Below are 19,582 nucleotides of genomic sequence, written 5' to 3'. Positions count from 1 at the left end.
AGTTTGAGAGCCGCAATGCTATCTTCTTCCCACCCCTCAGCTATACACGCTGAGTTCATCAGTCATTTCTTTTCCTTGGCGAACAGAGCTAATGGGTCCTTGGCCCACTAAAAGTTTGGCTTTCTAAGGTATGATGGGGGACTGTATCCTTATATCAACAGGCAAGTAGGATCCAACAGACGGTCAAATTGTTGTTCAACTAAGAGTGCTGGAATCTGGGAAATCTCAAGGCAAGATTTTAGTATAGGCTTCAAAAATAGTCCATGCTTAAAAAAAAATTTAAAGCAGCAAATTAAATTCAGTTGGTTAATTCTGCACATAATCTTCTAGGGAAACCTAGGCCAAAAGACTGTGGATCACCTAAGGATGATAGAAGTTGTTAGGTGTAGATTTGGGCTAAGCTTTTCTACCAAACTGGCTATAGGGAAATGACAAAACCGCTGGCTTACCCTCATATAATCCCTAGTTTCTTTATGCCCCTAACAATGCCTATCTCCTTTGCAGTGCTGAGTGTTGGGGAAGGCGGCTTCTGGGAGGGACAGGTAAAGGGTCGTGTAGGCTGGTTCCCCTCAGACTGCGTGGAGGAAGTACCCAACAAGTCCCAGGAAGGGAAGCAAGGTAGGTATTCCAGATGATGCCTTTATTTGTTTGTTACAAGTGCTTTTATGCCGCTTCAATCACCTAACCCTTAAGTCAGACTAAGAAGATAGAAATATGTTGCAATACCGTCCACATGATCAAAATTTATCAATATGTCAGAAATAAAAGTAATCAGCAATTAAAGAATTATGGTCATAATGTTATACTGCTGTACAACATCAGGCAACAGATATTCATCCCAAACTCAGGTATCTTTATTACTGTCACCTTACTCCCTGTTGGGGGGAAAAAACCTTTAAAAAACTTTCTCATTGAGGATTTAGTTCTCATGTCTGATGGGAGGATGTTTTATAGGAAGGGATCTTCCACAGGGAATGCCTAGCTCTGAATCCCATACACCCTGCAAGAAATGAGGATTCTCAACTATCTTTCTGTACAGGCAGTGTTAGAATGGGCAGATTCTGCTTTGAGTAAGTGGTCTCAGGAAGCTATATAGTACTTTAGAAGTGATCACCAACACTCTGAAATCTTCACACATATATACGCACACACAAAGCCATGGCAATTCACTTTCTGCTGTTTCTGAATACTTCATCCAGTATGTGTCCCTTTTCATGAAATGGAGTAAATTTTTGTCCCATTACTAATCAGAAAACATTATTATGCTAAATAGTTTCATATCATTTCAAAGATAATTTCCTTGACATTTTTACTAGACATAATAACAAGTTCAGTTTTTTCAAGAGCAAATCTTTGTGTAGTCAGAGCAATACATCACCCCTGTACCAAGGGAAGGTAGCAATATGATAGGGGAAATCCCATTGTTTCCAAATGTATAAGAAGTCTTTAAGAAAGAAAAATCTAAGAAGAAAGAATTAAGCAAGTCTGGTGAGCACTGACTATTGGTTTTATTTGATTTTTTTAAAAGTTATGCTTGGTTGGGAATGATAATGGAATGGAGTAACTTAGAAAAGGACATAAGAGCTTATTGGAACTTTCACTTTTTATTTGTACAAAAGACCATTTTGCCAGTACCGCTCTGTTTCTTACCTACGACATGGAGACACACTTAAATCATTTTGAGAAGGTAGAATAGCAAAAATTCTAGAAATTGCTTAGGTTATGATTAACACTCATAAATAAGGAAGCCTTTTCTTCCCCCTTCCCTCCCCTCCCTTTTTTTTGCACTCATAGTCACTCTACAATTCTCCCCCCCAGCATTTTGTGGATGGGTATTACATAGCCTGGGAGTTTCAAACTGTGTTCTACAGAACTCCAGGGTTCTATAAGGATTTGAAGGTTACCACAAATATTTTTTTTAAAAAAAGATTTATTCAATTATGTTTATTTTCATGGGCTCATAATCAGAGATTCTGAATATTTTTTTCAATAGGTTCCATCTCCAAGAGAAGTTTGAAAACATCTGACATAGCTTACTTCATTAGCAGTGCTAGCGGAAAATGGGCAGCTGTGATATAAAAGGGGCTTATACATCTGAAAATATAACAAATCAAAATGGAGCTGCACTTCATGGAGACGTTATGGGAGGAAAGTGTCCCAGAATATTCCTATTTTTATGGAGTGGAAGGAGAAAGAAATGAGGGAAAGAGAAATGGAAAGCAGCCTTTATTGCAAGGCATTAAATTCAGCCATGGCAACTTTAGGATGTGAACTTCAGCTCCCAGAATTCTCCAGGCCACATAGTGGGGCCTCTTTTTTGTTAAATTTTTAATTCATTCTCTCCTCCCCTTCGCCGGACACTTTAAATTGCAATTAAAAATGCCCAATCAAAAATATTACATTAGTACACTGCTCAAAAAAATAAAGGGAACACAAAAATAAGACATCCTATATCAGAATGAATGAAATATTCTTATGAAATACTTTATTCATTACATAGTTGAATGTGCTGACAACAAAATCACACAAAACTTATCAATGGAAATCAAATTTAGCAACCCATGGGGGTCTGGATTTGGAGTTACACTCAAAATTAAAGTGGAAAAAAACATTACAGGCTGATCCAACTTTGATGTAATGTCCTTAAAACAAGTCAAAATGAGGCTCAGTAGTGTGTGTGGCCTCCACATGCCTGTATGACCTCCCTACAACGCCTGGGCATGCTCCTCATGAGGTGGTGGATGGTCTCCTGAGAGATCTCCTCCCACACCTGGACTAAAGCATCCCCCAACTGGACAGTCTGTGGGGTGCAATGTGGCGTTGGTGGATGGAGCGAGGCACGATGTGCCAGATGTGCTCAATTGGATTCAGGTCTGGGGAACAGGTGGGCCAGTCCATAGCATCAATGCCTTCATCTTGCAGGAACTGCTGACACACTCCAGCCACATAGGGTCTAGCATTGTCTTGCATTAGGAGGAACCCAGGGCCAACCACACCAGCATATGGTCTCACAAGGGGTCTGATGATCTCATCTCAGTACCTAATGGCAGTCAGACTACCTCTGGCGAGCACATGGAGGGCTGTGCGGTCCCCTAAAGAAATGCCACCCCACACCATTACTGACCCACTGCCAAACCGGTCATGCTGGAGGATGTTGCAGGCAGCAGAACATTCTCCATGGCATCTCCAGACCCTGTCCCATCTGTCACATGTGCTCAGTGTGAACCTGCTTTCATATGTGAAGAGCACAGGGCGCCAGTGGCGAATTTGCCAATCTTTGTGTTCTCTGGTAAATGCCAAACGTCCTACATGGTGTTGGGCTGTAACCACAACCCCCCACCTGTGGACGTCGGGCCCTCATACCACCCTCATGGAGTCTGTTTCTGACCATTTGAGCAGCCACATGTACATTTGTGGCCCGCTGGAAGTCATTTTGCAGGGCTCTGGCAGTGTTCCTCCTATCCCTCCTTGCACAAAGGCAGAGGTGGCGGTCCTGATGCTGGATTGTTGCCCTCCTACGGCCTCTGTCACATCTCCTGATGTACTGGCCTGTCTCCTGGTTGCACCTCCATGCTCTGGACACTACGCTGACAGATACAGCAAACCTTCTTGCCACAGCTTGCATTGATGTGCCATCCTGGATGAGCTGCATTACCTGAGCCACTTGTGTGGGTTGTAGACTCTGTCTCAGGCTACCACTAGAGTGAAAGCATCGCCAGCATTCCAAAGTGACCAAACCATCAGCCAGAAAGCATAGGAACTGAGAAGTGGTCTGTGGTTACCACCTGCAGAACCACTCCTTTATTCGGGATGTCTTGCTAACTGCCTATGCTTTCCACCTGTTGTCTATTCCATTTGCACAATAGCATGTGAAATTGATTGTCAATCAGTGTTGCTACCTAAGTGGACAGTTTGATTTCACAGAAGTGTGATTGACTTGGAGTTACATTGTGTTGTTTAAGTGTTCCCTTTATTATTTTGAGCAGTGTATTTAATTCCCTCCAAAGCCTTCAGAACTCATGATATTACATATTTTATTGATATCTGAAAAACGTGGGAGTATTACAATATGGTGAAATATACATATGCAAAATATAGTTTTGCTCAGATCTATTTATCTTTCCACTATAGATTCCCTTTCAAAATGCTGGGTTTTGTAAAAAAAAAAAAAGAATGAAAAGGACATGAACGTTTCCTAACAGGACCAACACCAATTCCTTTTTTCCACAATAGCAGCTTGATGAAAAGCAAGAAGCCAGGAACAAAAATTGGTTCCATTTGGACATCCTTTGCGGTAATGCATTCTGCTTGAAGAATGCTGCCTTACTTGTTGTAGTACAACATAGTATTGTTTCTGTCAGTCATGTACACATGAACATTTTACAAACAAATATAAGAATACTTACACCCACTTGAGCTTCCAATGCATAACACTTTATACTACTGAAATAATTCTTGGCTTTTGTTTTCAAATCTTCTCATATAAGTTTCCAGACAAAATGTTTTGCTATGTAGTTGTTCCCCATTCATGAGAGTTCATTGAAATCCAGACAATGATATTTTTATTAGTGAATTTTCACAGCCTGGATTTGGTGATAATACTTAAAACCACAAAAAAGGTGTTATTCTAAATACACAGTATTTGTCCAATATGTGATTACACTTAACACTTGAGCTGCACCAGCTGCAGTGTGTGAAATGACAGCTTATACACAGATTGTGCCTTAAGGTTCACTATAGAAAGAATGCAGTTTCATAGTTGAAGAATTTCAGAGAGATGCATGTGAAACATTACAAATAGTAGCAGGGGAGAGTGATTTATATAAAGTAACATCTCTCTCATGTTGAGAAATTGTGACCCTTCAATTGTCATGAATCATAATTTTCAGCAGACCAGCCAGACTCTATTCTGATGGAAATTGTTATATAGAAATATCCAGAAAGTTACAGACTTCCCATCCCTGCCCTTTTTTGGGATGTGCTCTCTCAAAGAACTAGTTAAAGGATCAAGAAATTGAAAACAAGAGAAGAATTGGGGAGAAGTTCTGCATGATCACTTTTTATAGATCTCTGTTGCCATCTATCTTCCAGATGTGTTGGATTTCAACTCCCAGAATCCTTGGTCAATAGGGGCAAGGGTTATGCCAGTTAAGAGTTTTTTATCCCAAGTTAGAAATGAAAACTTTGGCTCAATCATTCTCTAAGCCCAATTGAGCTTACAGGGTTGTTGTTGTGGGGGAAATAGGAGAAGGTAAAAGAATCACTGCCTTGAGTTATTTATAAAAATAAAATAAAGATGGGTTTTTTAAAAAAAATATTTTTAAAAAGGGACCAGGGAAGGCTAACTAAAAACTAGAAGACTCATTTTCTGCATATAATTAAACACAATATCTTGAGTAATTTAAGGAGATTTCTCTTTAAATTTATAGCCATTATTTCAAAATGTGTAAAAATAGATCAGTGTCCCTTTTTGTCCTCCGTTTGGAGTTTATCTTGGTGATAGTTTGTTTTCTGCTGGCATAAAAAGAGACATAGGGATATGCTCTTCCATATTTTAGGCCCGAACCCTTAGAATATTTAGAATATTATTAGTTTCTAATGCTAATAATAACTATTAGTGAGAAGTTTGACAGGAATGGACACGATTTTTGTGGTCAAAGTTCACAGTTGTTTGAGGAGTAGCAAGCATCATAACATGCAGGGTTTTGATATAAAGGGGATAAACTAATATCTGAGGGGTGGAGGGATTAAATTGAACTATAATTTAAATTATATTAAGTCTATTGGAAGTTATATAATGGTTTTCCTATGTTTTCTATTTTAGCAGGAAACCGAAAATTAGCAATGCAATGGGAGAGGGCTTAGAAAGCCCAAGAAAGGAACTGGCTCTAATGAGCCATCTTTGGCTTAAATTCAAGTATGCATTATCATTAATACTAATCATCCATGATGTCTTACAAAATATAGATGTGTGCTGGTAACTAATACTGTATAACTATTAAGAGAAAATGCAGCAGTTTACAGGAAAGTTGGAAAGTATGCATTTGATTTCCTTTTATTCCTTTTCTTTAACATGACTTTTTTCCATGGACATCTTTTTTCACTCTGCCACCATTAGCTGCCCTAAATCTATGCTGCCACTGAGCAGCTACTGAAGGAAAAGTGTCCTGAACCCAGAGAAAATGCTACTTTGGTTTTATATGCCTCTCTGCTCTAATCCCATCCCTTTTCCACTTTGCTTTGCAGAGAGCCGCAGCGATAAAGCCAAAAGACTCTTCAGACACTACACAGTTGGTTCCTATGACAGCTTTGATGCCCCAAGGTGAGTGAATGATCCACAAAGATTATCTGGGGTGATAGGCAAAGTTCAAATGTGTAGGTATACAGTTGATAATACATAAAAAGTTTTGGTAAATGTTAATTGTGACAGCTTTCCCACCTTGACACTCTCTTGATGTTTTGGGACTATAACTTTCAGAATGCTGGCTGACAAATTCTAGATATTGCAGTTCCAACATCTCTTAAGAGAGCCAGGTTGAAGAAGGCTGGCATGCACTATTTTCTTATGATACCATTATACACATATCCAGACCTCATTAGTTCTTCTGTATTGAACTTTTTACTCCTTCTAGTGTATTTTCCCTGCTCTGGTGTCTTTTAAATATGTTGGACTTCAGTTGCTATTATCCAATGCATTTTTAAGGCTACCATGTGATTTTTATCCTGGAGGGTCTAGTGGATTCAGGAATAACTGTTTGTATATTTAATAATTCAGTAAATCTGAAACAGCCACAGGTGGAATCAAGATATTCCATGCAGTTGATACACTTCTATAAAATGTTCAAGGAAGTTTGCAAACCTACACATATTTCCTTGTCAGAATGGCCCACTGAGCAAAGCAGGTATGCTTAATACCTTTGCATAGGGTTTCTCTGTCAGAAGGATTTGATTTATGCTTGAAAAATAACTCTTTATATGGATTAAGAGAAACTGGTCTTATACTACTTACTTATAGTCCTGCAGAATGGAGTTGGTCACTATCATGAGCCATCTCACATGATCTGTTCCATGAGTAGTAGTGTGATGTATCTAGTTTGCTCTGATAGTATGAATTGTGTGAACATGGGGAGGGGGAAGGATAGGGAAAATATATATTGTGAAATAGGACTGCATGGTATAGTTCAGGTCCTTTTTAGTCTGGTGATTATATTAAATCTTTGAAAGCATCGTAAGTTGAATTGTGAGTAACATCTTAAAAAAAGAAAAATAGATATGATAACCAGTCAAAGCAGTACTAGTGAGTTAGCTATTTCTGCAAAATGGCAGTCCTGTGTTAGAGTTTTAAACATTACAAGTTTAATGTTGGTCTAATGTAGCTCACCTTATCGTAAGAGCTAGTGTCTATGGAACTGAGAGGCTTTTTCTTTTGGTTTCCTGAAAAGGTTTTTTTCCCCTTTCAGCTCCCTTTCCTTAAAATATCTTAAGCTGTAATGAAGAATGACTAAAAATAAGTAACATTTCTGAACAATAATCAAGGTCCAGTTTTCCTTTCCCCTTTCTCCTAAAGTGGTCAAAGCAATAGAGCTCTTCATACGTAGATAGTCATTTTTCACCCTCTCCAAAACTCTGAAATAAGTTGGAATGCAAGTAAATGCTGTCAGTTGTTTACATGGTAAATTTTATAGCTAAGTAGATATGGATTTAAGTTTATTCAAGTCTAGCTATTGCTAGTAGCAGAAATCTTATTGCTGAACTTCACTAGTTTCCTTGCTAGTCTTGAGCTTATCAAAGGAGCTAAATTAGACGGCAGCTGATGTGAATTGCACATTCATAGTTATTATCTTGAGTTTTTTTCTATCTCTTCCTGCTTAAATGTGGCCAGGTCTAAAATTGCTATTAATTTATGACCACAGCTAATAATAATTCAGAAAAAGTTTTGGAAACTGCAATGGAAAACGATCCTATTTCCCCCCTCTGTATTTCTCAGAACATGCAAAAGGGACACTTTCTTTGCTTAACAGAAGACTAACAAAATAATATCTGCTGTTTTTGCTTGCATGTGGAGGAGACAGCCAATTTTTTTTATCTCTGTTATTAGACTAATTATAAGAGCACCCACTACTTCCAGATTGAGTTATGTGAATTGTTGACACAGCACTTGTAATTTAGAAAGTGCTTTATTATTTTGTACCTTGATTAGTCTCACAAGAAGCTTGGAATTAAGGAAGAATAGGCTCAGCATTTGAGTATGAGCCTCCCACTCCATCTTCAGCATCCTGCTAGCCTGTATGTTAGATTTGGTAGTTGTTCTGCCATTCTATGGCAAGGCTTTAATACTTCCCAGATCTCACCTTAGAAACCAGTAAAAGGGCAAAAAGAAAATAATTAGGAGGGGAGAAGACTCATTTTAATAATTTCATGTATTGTGGGAAAACCCCTGCCCAGTCCAATCCCCAATGGCTACTAACTAAACTCATCTTCCATTGTGAAATAATCCAAAAACCATAGATATCCTCTATAAAAAATATTCAATGCTCTGTTCCTAATCCAGATATTTATGGATTTCTGATTTCATCTGCTGCTTTCCCAAACAGCCCCAGAGGTTTGCCTGCTCACTTGCCTAAGCAAAGATACTGTCACTTTGTTTCCAGGTATCTCAAAAATTCTGGCTTTATATTCTTTCCCCTTTTCAAATTCCAAAGAATCGAAAACACAGACCTGGCATCAATAATTCTGAGCTAATCCCTCCTGTCTAAATAAGCTGCTGACTCAGCAGCTCCTTATTTCAAATTTCCTGGGAACAATGCTATATCAGGTGTTTTAGGGCATCTAGGGTTGCTTAAGATGTTCTCAGTAAATCAAGTGATATTACTAAGTTAAATTTATAGGTGGAATGTTAGCAGAAAGAACTTTGGGGTGGACCCTCTCTGACCCATAAAAGACTGTGCCCTTTTCCTCTGCCCACTACCAGTGTCCTTGACAACAACCAACAAACCCAATTCAGATAATTAATTATTAAGAAAGGAAAAAAATAGCTTTCCCCCAACTCACGTCTTTCAAATGTGCTGGGATTATAACTCTCAGCATACCCAGAGCATGTGAAGGATACCGGATTTGAGAAAATGCAACACTCAGAAAAGTGATTCTGCATACCTGCAAGTAGAATTCATACAACTTATTCTGCCGTGTTCAACAATGCTGCTTCTGTTGTATATATAGTAGGGATAGGATCAGTGATGGGCATCCTCAGATAATTGCAAGGGTTTGAGAATTCTGGAAAGGGACCGTTGCTAATAATAACTGATTTTCTCCCTGACTACCATGCAGCAGTCTAAACTCTTTACAGCACCCCAGAGTGGTGTGGGTTGAAATTGCAGGATGTGAGGTACTTGGTGCCACTTCATTAGAAGACATACGGATGACAGTACTGAACACAAAAGACTCCTTTAAACTTGAAGCTGTTTCCACAGTGTAGATCAGATGTTAATTATGCTGCCTGTCCTGCCTAGGACAAATGATGCTAATTTTATTGTCCCTTCTACTTGAAAAGGTTGCTGTAGGAATCAGCTAGCCTAAACTAAAAGTCCTGTAGAAACACTCACTCCAATCTTAAGTTTATATACCTTATGTCAGCCCACAAATGAAAAGAACCAAGCAGCAGTGCCAGAGAAGGTTAAAGACAGGTGCAGACTCTGATTACACAAGTCCTCTGCAACCAAATCTGTATTTATCTGACAAACTTTAACTGGTTTAAGTGGCCATACAACTTTTCATAAGGAATATTGTATTTACATGGGCATCTTATGCATATATGGAGAAAAAAAAAAGAGAATTTGAGGTAATGGCTAAGGAAACAAATTTTTAAAATGCTTTATATTGTTCTCACCTAATAACAATCCTCCAAGGACTATTTTAACTTTTTGTGTAAAGTATAGTTTGTCTTCAAATACATGATGCATATACCTAAGATTTAACACTCCTATTTAAAAGTCATGCAAGCTATATTAGCAGCTTAGTATCAAGATATTTACCTATTTAAATGAAATTAGTATCCTAGGAGAGATTGGCATTTTATATACTTTCCCTTATTCTGGTGTCCTACATGTTGACCAGAGGATGATTTAATTCTGTCTGTAATACAACACAGTTCTGCAGTGAATCAAGGAGGATATGTGATTCCCAAATATTATAGAATAGTAAAACAAGATAAGCAACAATATGTTTTTATGTGTATAATGGAACATATTTATATGTATCTACTCATATGCAAGCGTATGTATCGATAAACACTGGCTAGAAGCCACTTTCCCACATGATAAATTAATATTAATTGGGTTAATAACTACTGATTAGAATTGTATATAAAGCAGTCTCTCATACCATTAATAAACTTGTCCCTACCTCCCCGCTAAAACCAGGGCCTTCATATGCATTTTTCTAGTCTGCTCCCTTTAAGTAAAGTGTGCCTCATTTCTCTTAATACAAAACGATTCTTCCCACTTCAGAGATAACTGAATGGGAGAAGCCCTGTCTTCCTTTTATTTATTTACTGTAATTTATCTACTATGTAATTTATATGTCACTTTGAAACGAGATTTGAAACAGCCAAATGACTAAATATTTTGGAGTGAATACAGTAATTAAAACAAATGAAAATTTTCTCCAATTCCTCACCATCCCCACATCTGTCTGTCTGTCTGAAGAAATCCTGCCCACTTTGCATCATCCAGCACCCAATTCTCTTCCTAGCAGCCCCCAGCCCCCAAAAGGTTCCCATCTGTACCCCATATTTCATACTTGACTAGGAAACTCTGGTGCTAACGCCCACCTACCCTATTGTCACTAGTATCCTCCTTTGTGACCACATGCTGTTAGAAACATGTTCTCCATCACCAGCAGCTTCTTTCCCCTCTTTAACAGTCCTTGATTCCCAACTGTGACTCTCAGTTTCAATTCAGTCTTCCACAGTTCGGTTTGGACTCCAACACCGTACTCCCGCCCTTCCTGTCCTGCTGGGTCCTTCTGTTCTGCTCTTGCTCCCTAGTGAACTCAGTTATTCCGAGCCTCTAAATCTCTGATGCTCCAATTTGGCTGTGCTGCATTCCATCCTTTTGGCAAATGTCCTTGAGCTCTGCAAGCAGGAAGTATGTCCCAGACTCAGCTGGCTTTCAATCTGAAAGCAGGATCAGTTCAGCCAGAGCTCTCAGTTGCGATGCTTCGGGGTCTGCACATCCTATGCAAGCACATCCCTCCAGCTATTCAACACAGGGCTTGCATGATTGCTGCCTGGGCGTTTACCTACCATGGCCATGTAATCCCAGAACTTTCCAAAGCAGCAACTTTTGCTCTCAGCCAAACAGTGAAGATGGAACTTACCAGGGGGCCAGCAGCCACCTGAGCCATTTGGGCAGCACCATGGGGCCAGAGGAGGCTGGGTGAGTGGGCAGGGTTTGAAGTCAGTGGGGAGGGGAAAATGCAAAAGTGGGGGGGGAGGACTACAATAAGTGCTTTGGAGCAGGGGCGAAGTAGTGGGAGACATTTCCCTCTTCAACAGTATTGACTAATTTTTTAAAGCGTTCTTATCCTGTAGTGAGTGTGAACAAAATTGGAAGGAGGCGGGGGGTGATCTTGTGTGTTGGGGAGGATACTATAGTAATCTGGAAATGAGAAGAGTTGAAATTAGAAAATGTAATAAGGACAAATCAGGAATTCAGGAAAGTTGCTTGTGTTTGAGAAAGAAGAAAAGATGAGAATGAGCATTTTTTTGACAGTTTGTGCACCTTATATGGTTAAGGACTGTATATTAATTCTTCACAATGCAAGAGAGATTACTGAGCATTATGTATGATGAATGCAAATACAATGCATTTTTTGTTTTGTCCCATGTTCAGTTCAGTTGAAAAATAGTATTGAAACACAGCAGTTGTTTCTCAACCTGTATACTAGGTCAGACAGATGCAAGTATCAATTCACTTTTATGAATTAAGATTGTTAGCCTATCATATATTCTAACAGCTGAAGATGACATATATAGCTGGTGACTCCTCCCGTTTTCACACAATAGTAAAGCAGACTGAGAGATAGTGAATGGCCTAGGGTCACCTCAGGAGCATCTGAGGTTGAGAGTAGACTTGAATCTTTGTCCTTTCCTACTCCAGCATTTTAACCAGTATACACGTTTGCTTTCATTTGTTCTCTTCCTGGAATGTTTCTAGCTGGCTTTTTGTGAATCACACTTGCTGCTGTTTAGAGATAAGCTGTAGCTTTGTGAAGATAAATACTTACCTGAAATGCTGCAGAGGAAAAACATTTGGGATGGTGTGCATGTTTAGTTCTTAGTTCCTAGCATAAAATTGTCCAGAGAAGAAAGTATTAAACCAATGTTGGCTGTTATTAGGCAGAACAAGCCCTCTTTCTAAAGTTCTGTTTTTTCTTCTGAATTATTAGAGCTTCATTATCTACATTTATATGAAATGTGCAGATTATGTGTAGCCTGAGTGATAATTATCATTGCTAATGAATATATCATAGCTCTTTTGTGATTTCACTGTGTCTATATATCTATGTGTTCCCATACAAGATTCTATATACATTACTGTATTTACATGTTGCATACATTCCATATGCTCGTCCATTACAGCATGCAACATTTATGCTTGCAGTATTGTAGAAATAACAAAGTATATTTCCTCACAGATTTATAAAAATGTACATTTTCCAAAGAAATTGCACAAGACCTCTGGGAAATATCTCTAATGCAGCTTTCTCCAATCCAATGCATTTAGTTAGCTTCAGCTCTCAGAACCCAATTCTGGGGAAAGCTGTTCTAATTTATCAGGTTTACAGCTGCTTCTAAAACATCTGTATAAAACATTTTAGAGAGGTTGGATTTCAAATACTTGCATTTAGGACTAGGATATCTGAATTCTTTTCTATTCTGTTTCTCCAAGAACGTAGTATATTTTGAAAGCATCTTTTATCATTTTGTTCTGTAGCTGCAAATCAAAAACTAGATTCTCTTTTGTAGCCTTACAAGAAAGTTTGTTTTAAGTCATCAGCTCACCAATCATTTAATGTTTTCCTCATCCCACCCCATATATACCTACTGTGGTAGATTAGCATCCTATGATTTTGCCAAAAATGCTGTTCCTTTAAACAAAAAACAAAAAAACCCTCCTTGCATCAAGGTTTCCAGAAGAAAATTCATTCAGACAAGCAAAAATTATTTTAGGAATCTTCCTGCTTATATGTATGTGTAATGTACATAGACATATCTTTACAGGAATAAGAATTACACATTTTAGGTATGTGAAATTGTGTCTGAAGATTGTTCTTTGAGAAGAAGAGTAATGTAGGAAAAAATATGATTAAGGAAAGTTCCTACTAATAAGGGTAGTTCATAAACCACACCAACTTCAGGGTAGTATACTCCCAAATATATCTCCACAGAACTGCAACTCAGGATAACGTGTGCCTTTGTGCTTTAAGATAAATCTCATTCCACAAACCTGCTATCAACTTCTGAAATCAAACATGTAGAGCTAGGCTGTAGCACTATGTAGGCAATATAATTATAAACCACGCTGCTCAGAAGGAAGGCCAAGTGTCAGCCCTGACCTATGTGCCATGATGTTTACAAAAAATCTACCACAGAATCTGTCAAGATACAAGAAGTGTAATGATCCAATATCACCAGATAATGCTAAGCAATTATTAGACCTTATTCTGAAAATAGTAAAGTGGAATAAGGCCGTTTATAAACTGGCCTTTATTGCATTCAATGGAGATTTTTGATACTAGCTCCCTTAGCTCCAAGAAAAGCTAGACTTTTATCACTCTGCTTCATTAACAAAATTTTATAAGGTGTCTGGATGACAGCACTTTTCATTTATAACCCCTTTTGATTTTTCTCTTACCAGGAAAAAAAAAACAAGAAGGAAAAGATGAAATACATCCACAATGCCTTTCAGTCAGTAGTACAAGATGCTAGCTATCCATCTGGATGGATCTGCTGCCAGAATTGGCACAGTTGCTTCATAGGAAAGAGCCTTGACTACTAGACTAGATTTAGGTCTCTGAACAGAAGTCAGACAACCACAGCTCCTCACATGGCTGTTCATAAAAAGAACCTTTATAACTAAAACTCTCTTCCAGTGTGATGTAAGATTCCCAGAGCTGTGAGCATGGTTTCTTTTCCCAAAGAATTTAGGCAGGAGAACTTCAGCAGGGGATTGCATTTGACCTTACTTAACTCAGATGCTTGTCCAAGGTCAAGATTGGGGAGTGCTTGGATGAAAAATTATGAATGCAGACTGGAAATAGAGTTGTTACCAGTTGAGGGTGACCCAAAGGAGAATTTAGATACAGTAAAACTCTTAAACTTTTTCTTGGCAGGGAGCAGCTTTGTGGGAGACATATGCTTGGTTGATCTCTGGTTTTGTGCTGAATTAAGACTGAAAAGGGTAGATTAGCATTCTGGTTTTGCATCTGCCCAATAGATACTTCTGAGAAATCTACAGCAGGGCAGGTAATTGCTACCTTAGCTGAAGCAGTTCTCCCCAAGCAGATGTGTTGAATCTAGCAGCTTTTGTCCTCATTGATTGAACAAAATAGGGAGAAATTAGTTCAGCACATTTAGAACCCAGATAGGTAATTTGATTGCACAAGAGAGGCAAATACAGAAAATATATCAATTCTGTGTTGCCTGGATTACTTTATTTGTCTGTCCTATTCCATCTTTGTAATGAAATACCTTCAAAACGACCAGGAGACAAAACATCTTTTGTTTTAGTAACATCTACCTAGCTTAGTGCGTACCTTGAATGTAGGAGAGGGGGACTGCACTTGCGTGTTGTTGCTTTTTTTAACCTATCGCAAAGGTGAATGACTTTGGTGGAAATCAATTCTTTCCTGCAAGTTACACAGTACTGTGGAACAAGAGTTGGGGGCTGTGACTCTTACGAACGATGCGCTCTGCTCGTGCTCCGAGGAACTCACACCCCCTTCTCACAGCCGAGTTGAGCTGGTTGGCCCAACCATCTGGCTGGCCTGCCCGCCCGCTTCCTGCAGTGCCGTGGCGTCGCCGGGTGCTCTTGTGCGCAAGGGGTTAAGCAAGCGTGCCGGCTAGTCGGCGTGCGCTCTCCCGCTCGCTCCGGCGGCGGCGTTGGACTAGGTTTCTGCTGCCAATGAACAAGGCCGGCCGGTTGGCCTGTCTGTCCCCCACTCTTCTCCGTCGTCGTCGCCTCGTCGTCCTCTTTCCTGCGGTGCCATGATGTGAGTATGGTGCAGCCCTCCCGCCGCCGCTGCTACTGCTGCTACAGCCGCTGTTGCGCCCCCCGCCCGCCTCCCCATTCCACCGCGCGCCCCTAGAATGTGGCTGGGCCCCGCAGCGGCGGCTGGGAGCCTGGGATCGGCGGCGGCAGCAGAGCCATGGCCCGCTACGACGGCGGCGGGAACCAGCAGCAACAGCCGGCCCTCTCCTCAAGCTGGCCGGCCCTGGGGCCCCGGCGCCGGAGCGTCTGGTACATCTACAGGTACGGTAGAAGGACGCGGAGGAGCAAGCCGATCGGCAAGCATCCGGCCGTGGGGCCCGGGCTCGCGCGACGGCGGCAAGCGGCGAATGCTTCCTCTCCTCTCCCCTTCCCTTCCCTCCCCAAGCCGATTGTCATTCACGCTTCACGGGCCCCTCGCCTGCGCCCCATTCATCCCTTCGCCTCGCGCCCGCCCTCCGCAGCCCATTCACGCCCGCGCGCCCGCCCGCCATTCCATTCATGCAGCCATTCAGTCAACCATCCAGCGCAGCTGCCTGCTTGGCTCCCTGCTCGCGCCCTCCACGCACAGCCTTCCCCCTCCCCCAATCTACTCCATGCATCCGGCCATTCAACCTGCGCGTGCCCGCCCGGATGGATGGATGGATAGCGAGTGGGATCCGCGGGGTGGGGGTGCAGGAGAGATGCTGGCGGTGTGTGATGGGTTGAAGGTGCCTGCCAGAGATGTTAGGTATGTCAGCGCGCGTTCATGCTGTGGGAGGGTATTAATATGCCTCTTCTGGAAAGGAGTCCGTGTGTTCAGGGTGTGCGTCAGTAAGGATGTTTGCATGTACAGATGCAGCTCTGCATATGGATCAGGATTGTTGGGTGTTTTCAGTTGCTTAGAATTTTTGCCTCTAATAGAGGAAGCTTAAAATGTGGGAATGGCTGGCATGGTGTCTATATGGAGGTGTGCTTTGTACATGAAGACTTAGGAAGGTGGAAAGCAATCTAATAATCGATTTTGGGGGTTTGCCGTGGTGTGGCCATGCATCCATATATGCCTGTGAAGTCTTTGTGTATGTGTATGAACATCTGTGGGTGTGTATCTGCAACTGGGCATGCATGGGTGCCATTCACTGTATGCAGGTTTGCTGTTGATTAATGCTGTAGTCTAAACTATTTAACATTCTGAGACTATTGTGGACAAGAAATTAAAATATTATGCATGGACCTATCTGTTATTCATGCATTCTCTCTGCATACTCTGTATTATAGCTTGTTTTAACCTGTGACATAAAAGCTTGAGCAGCAAGCCTGTAAAGCATGATGTGCTAAGTGCTATACATGCACTAAAATATGTTCTTTTTTTATTCTGCATATCTGTGCATAAAGGCAGCACATTTCCATAAAGTTTAAACATCATCCTGCAAGATGTCATGTTTCTGTGTGCTTATATACAGTTTTATGTGTATGTTCACTTCTATGTCTGTGGGCACTTGAAGATGTGCTTAGTAATAATGGACACCTTTTTGATGCTTTGTTGTATTCAATCAGATATTATGTGCTGGTTCTTGCATGTATATTTTAAATGTTATTTTTTTCCCAAACCCCCACATAAACTTAATATGCAACTTTATGCAAGCCTGCATTGACATTTGAATATGGTACAATCCATGCATTCTCAGATTTATAGTTCATTCATGTTACTCTTTGAATACATAAACCAGCCTGTTCACATTTTTCATCTTCAATGATGGAAGATAGCACTTTCCCATTTTAATTAGAAGGTCGAGATTCCTGGTCCTTTTACATTGTTGACTGCATTGATGAAGACTGCAGCAGCGGGAAGCTCATCTGGTTGTATCCTAGATTGGACCCATGAGAATGGAGAGTTTCTAAGGGCTTGTTCAACCAGGATTCGCTGCATATGATTATATCATAAATGGAAAGCTAGTCTGTCAGTTATAGCTTGCTATATCAGGAAGTTGAGGTGATATGTCTAAATACATTTGGTCAAGAGGACTCTTAATGAAAACTCACCAATCTATTTGCAAAAAGTACTCTAGTTCCATGATACGCCTCCTTCAAAATTGTGATTCTCCAGAGGTTGCTGAGCTTGAAGAAGTTTCTGAGTTTTAGATTTCAGCAACCATGAGCCAACCATGGGCCTGCAGTGAGAATACAATAAATTATGATTTAGAGACACCAGAAAGTCCTAAAATTCCTAGTTATAAAATTGATTATGGTGCAAAAGGAAAAGGCTTGCCTTGGTACTCATGTTCCATGCACATCACCAGAACTTCATAGTCACTTGTTTTTTCCTCCTGTTTTTATAGAAGCCCAAGGTATTGATCTTTGCTGTAAGAAAGATCCAAAGGATTTCCCAGAGAACTCTCATGGAACCCCATATAGAAGTAGAGGCTGGAATTCTTGTTTGGTTTCTTTTTAAATTCTAAAAATATTTAGGGAATGTTAATTAAGTATTAGTCAATATGGGATGAGGCTAGATTTGTGCAAGGTTTTAAGGCACTTGACGGATGACATGCTTCTTCACTTCTGAGCATCGTTAGCTATGCTGTTATGTATGTTGGTATACACATTAGTTTTCCTCAACCCGGTACCATTGAAAACTTTGGGAATTATAATCTAATATTTCTAAGATGCCAGATTGGGAGAGCTGGGGTTGCATGCATTCACTACAACTAATCATGCTCTCTGTCCAGGAAATCTCATTTCTTTGCAACAGTTGCTGCCTATGTGAGAGAGACAGTGTTAGGCCCTTTATAGAAATATCTCTGTAAGTGAAATATATCTGAGAAGGAGGACATATGTGCAAATCTGCATAAATTAGGAAGTCTGCATCCTCCCATTTCTTATTCACTTCACATATCAGCTTTTTGAATCTGTTGTTTGCCCCAGTACTATATTTTGATGCAGATTCAAGTGAATATTCTATAAGCCAACTGCAAACTTGTGATCTACCAAAGCAAATACAGTCTTGGCGGGTATGGGTTTGTTACACATAATGTTGAGAAATTCTGTTTAATTGACACTTACTCCCCCTAATAGGCCAGGATAATCAGAACTTCAGTGTAGGATCTTAAGGAGAGTTATTGACCAACCCAAGTCTTGAGACCAACATTTAAGTGTAATACAACTTATTGTATAAGTAATAGGTATTAAAGAGATTAATTAGTAAGCTTCCCTATTGATACGTGTAATCAAAATGCACCAGAGTAAAAAAAGAAGAATATTTTCTTTTTTAAAAAATCAGCGGTTTGGTTATTTAAGTATCGTGATGTTGGTCATCTTATCTCTCCTGAGATTTAATTCAGTTGCTACTTAGTCTTAAGTCTTTTCTAACTTTCATCACATTTATTTAATTGACAGAGATCGCCATGTTTCTTTAACTAGTACTTGGCAGCTTGAAGTTCCTTTTTCTTATTTTTCCAATTAAGCCTATTTATCCACAATTTATTTTTTAGATTTCTGGCCTCTTTGTCTTGCCTGCTCTATAAAATTTCTTATCTCCCATGCTTGTATTACATTTAAATTGTTTTAGAAATAATGTATGTAACTATCCTTAAGATAGGACCACAGTTGAGCTCAAAGTTTCTGTTTCTGTTGCTAAGTGCTAATTCTGTTGCTAATTCACTTATTTGTTAAGTGAATTTTGCCCCCCTTTATGACCTTTTTTGCCACAGTTGTTAAGTGAATCACTGTTAAGCTAGTAACATAGTTATTAAGTGCATCTGGCTTCCCTGTTGACTTTATCAAAAGGAAGCAAAAGGCGATCACATGACCATGGAAGAGCATCCGTCATAAATACGATTCGGCTGACAAATGTCTAAATTTTGATTATGTGTCCTTGGGGATGTTGCAAAAACGGTCATAAGTGTGAAAAATGGTCATAAGTCACTTTTTTCAGTGCAATTGTAACTTTGAACGGTCACTAAATGAAGTGTTGTAAGTTGAGGACTACCTGTATAAAGTCAGTTCATTTAGATTATTACAGTTATAAGAGTTGAGGAATATCTGATTAAAAGAATTTAATAATTTGAAAAAAATAGTGCATTAATAATATGAATAAACACAAGCAGAAATAAGTATAGCCTGGGTAATTCACAAGCCTACCAGCTAATATGGCCTTCATGGTACTTGATCTTTTGGATAATATTAGGCAGGCTAAAGAAGAAGAAGAAGCAAAAATACTAAAGCGTTATTTTATATGGATTATAGATTTTGAATGGCTCAATGGGTGACCTGCTGGTACAACATAGAGGATATCAGACATAGTTGTTATAAGAAAAATAGTGCAGCATGTATGACAT

The 19,582-nt window shown here is 39.7% G+C and overlaps 1 protein-coding gene across 1 annotated transcript in view; it reads left to right on the top strand.

Moving 5' to 3' along the window:
• The window catches only part of SHANK1 (SH3 and multiple ankyrin repeat domains 1), a 97,817-nt gene that overhangs the window by 49,549 nt on the left and 28,686 nt on the right, over positions 1-19,582 (top strand). The window contains 2 exon segments of the mRNA XM_087915801.1: positions 505-618; positions 6,247-6,322. Coding sequence (XP_087771927.1) covers positions 505-618; positions 6,247-6,322 — 190 coding nt within the window.

Source organism: Pseudonaja textilis, chromosome Z, assembly GCF_049901715.1.
Source record: "Pseudonaja textilis isolate UNSWEBS1 chromosome Z, rPseTex1.2, whole genome shotgun sequence".
NCBI lineage: Eukaryota > Metazoa > Chordata > Lepidosauria > Squamata > Elapidae > Pseudonaja > Pseudonaja textilis.
Note: the sequence above shows the minus strand (reverse complement) of the source record. Positions and strands in the feature narration are given on the sequence as shown.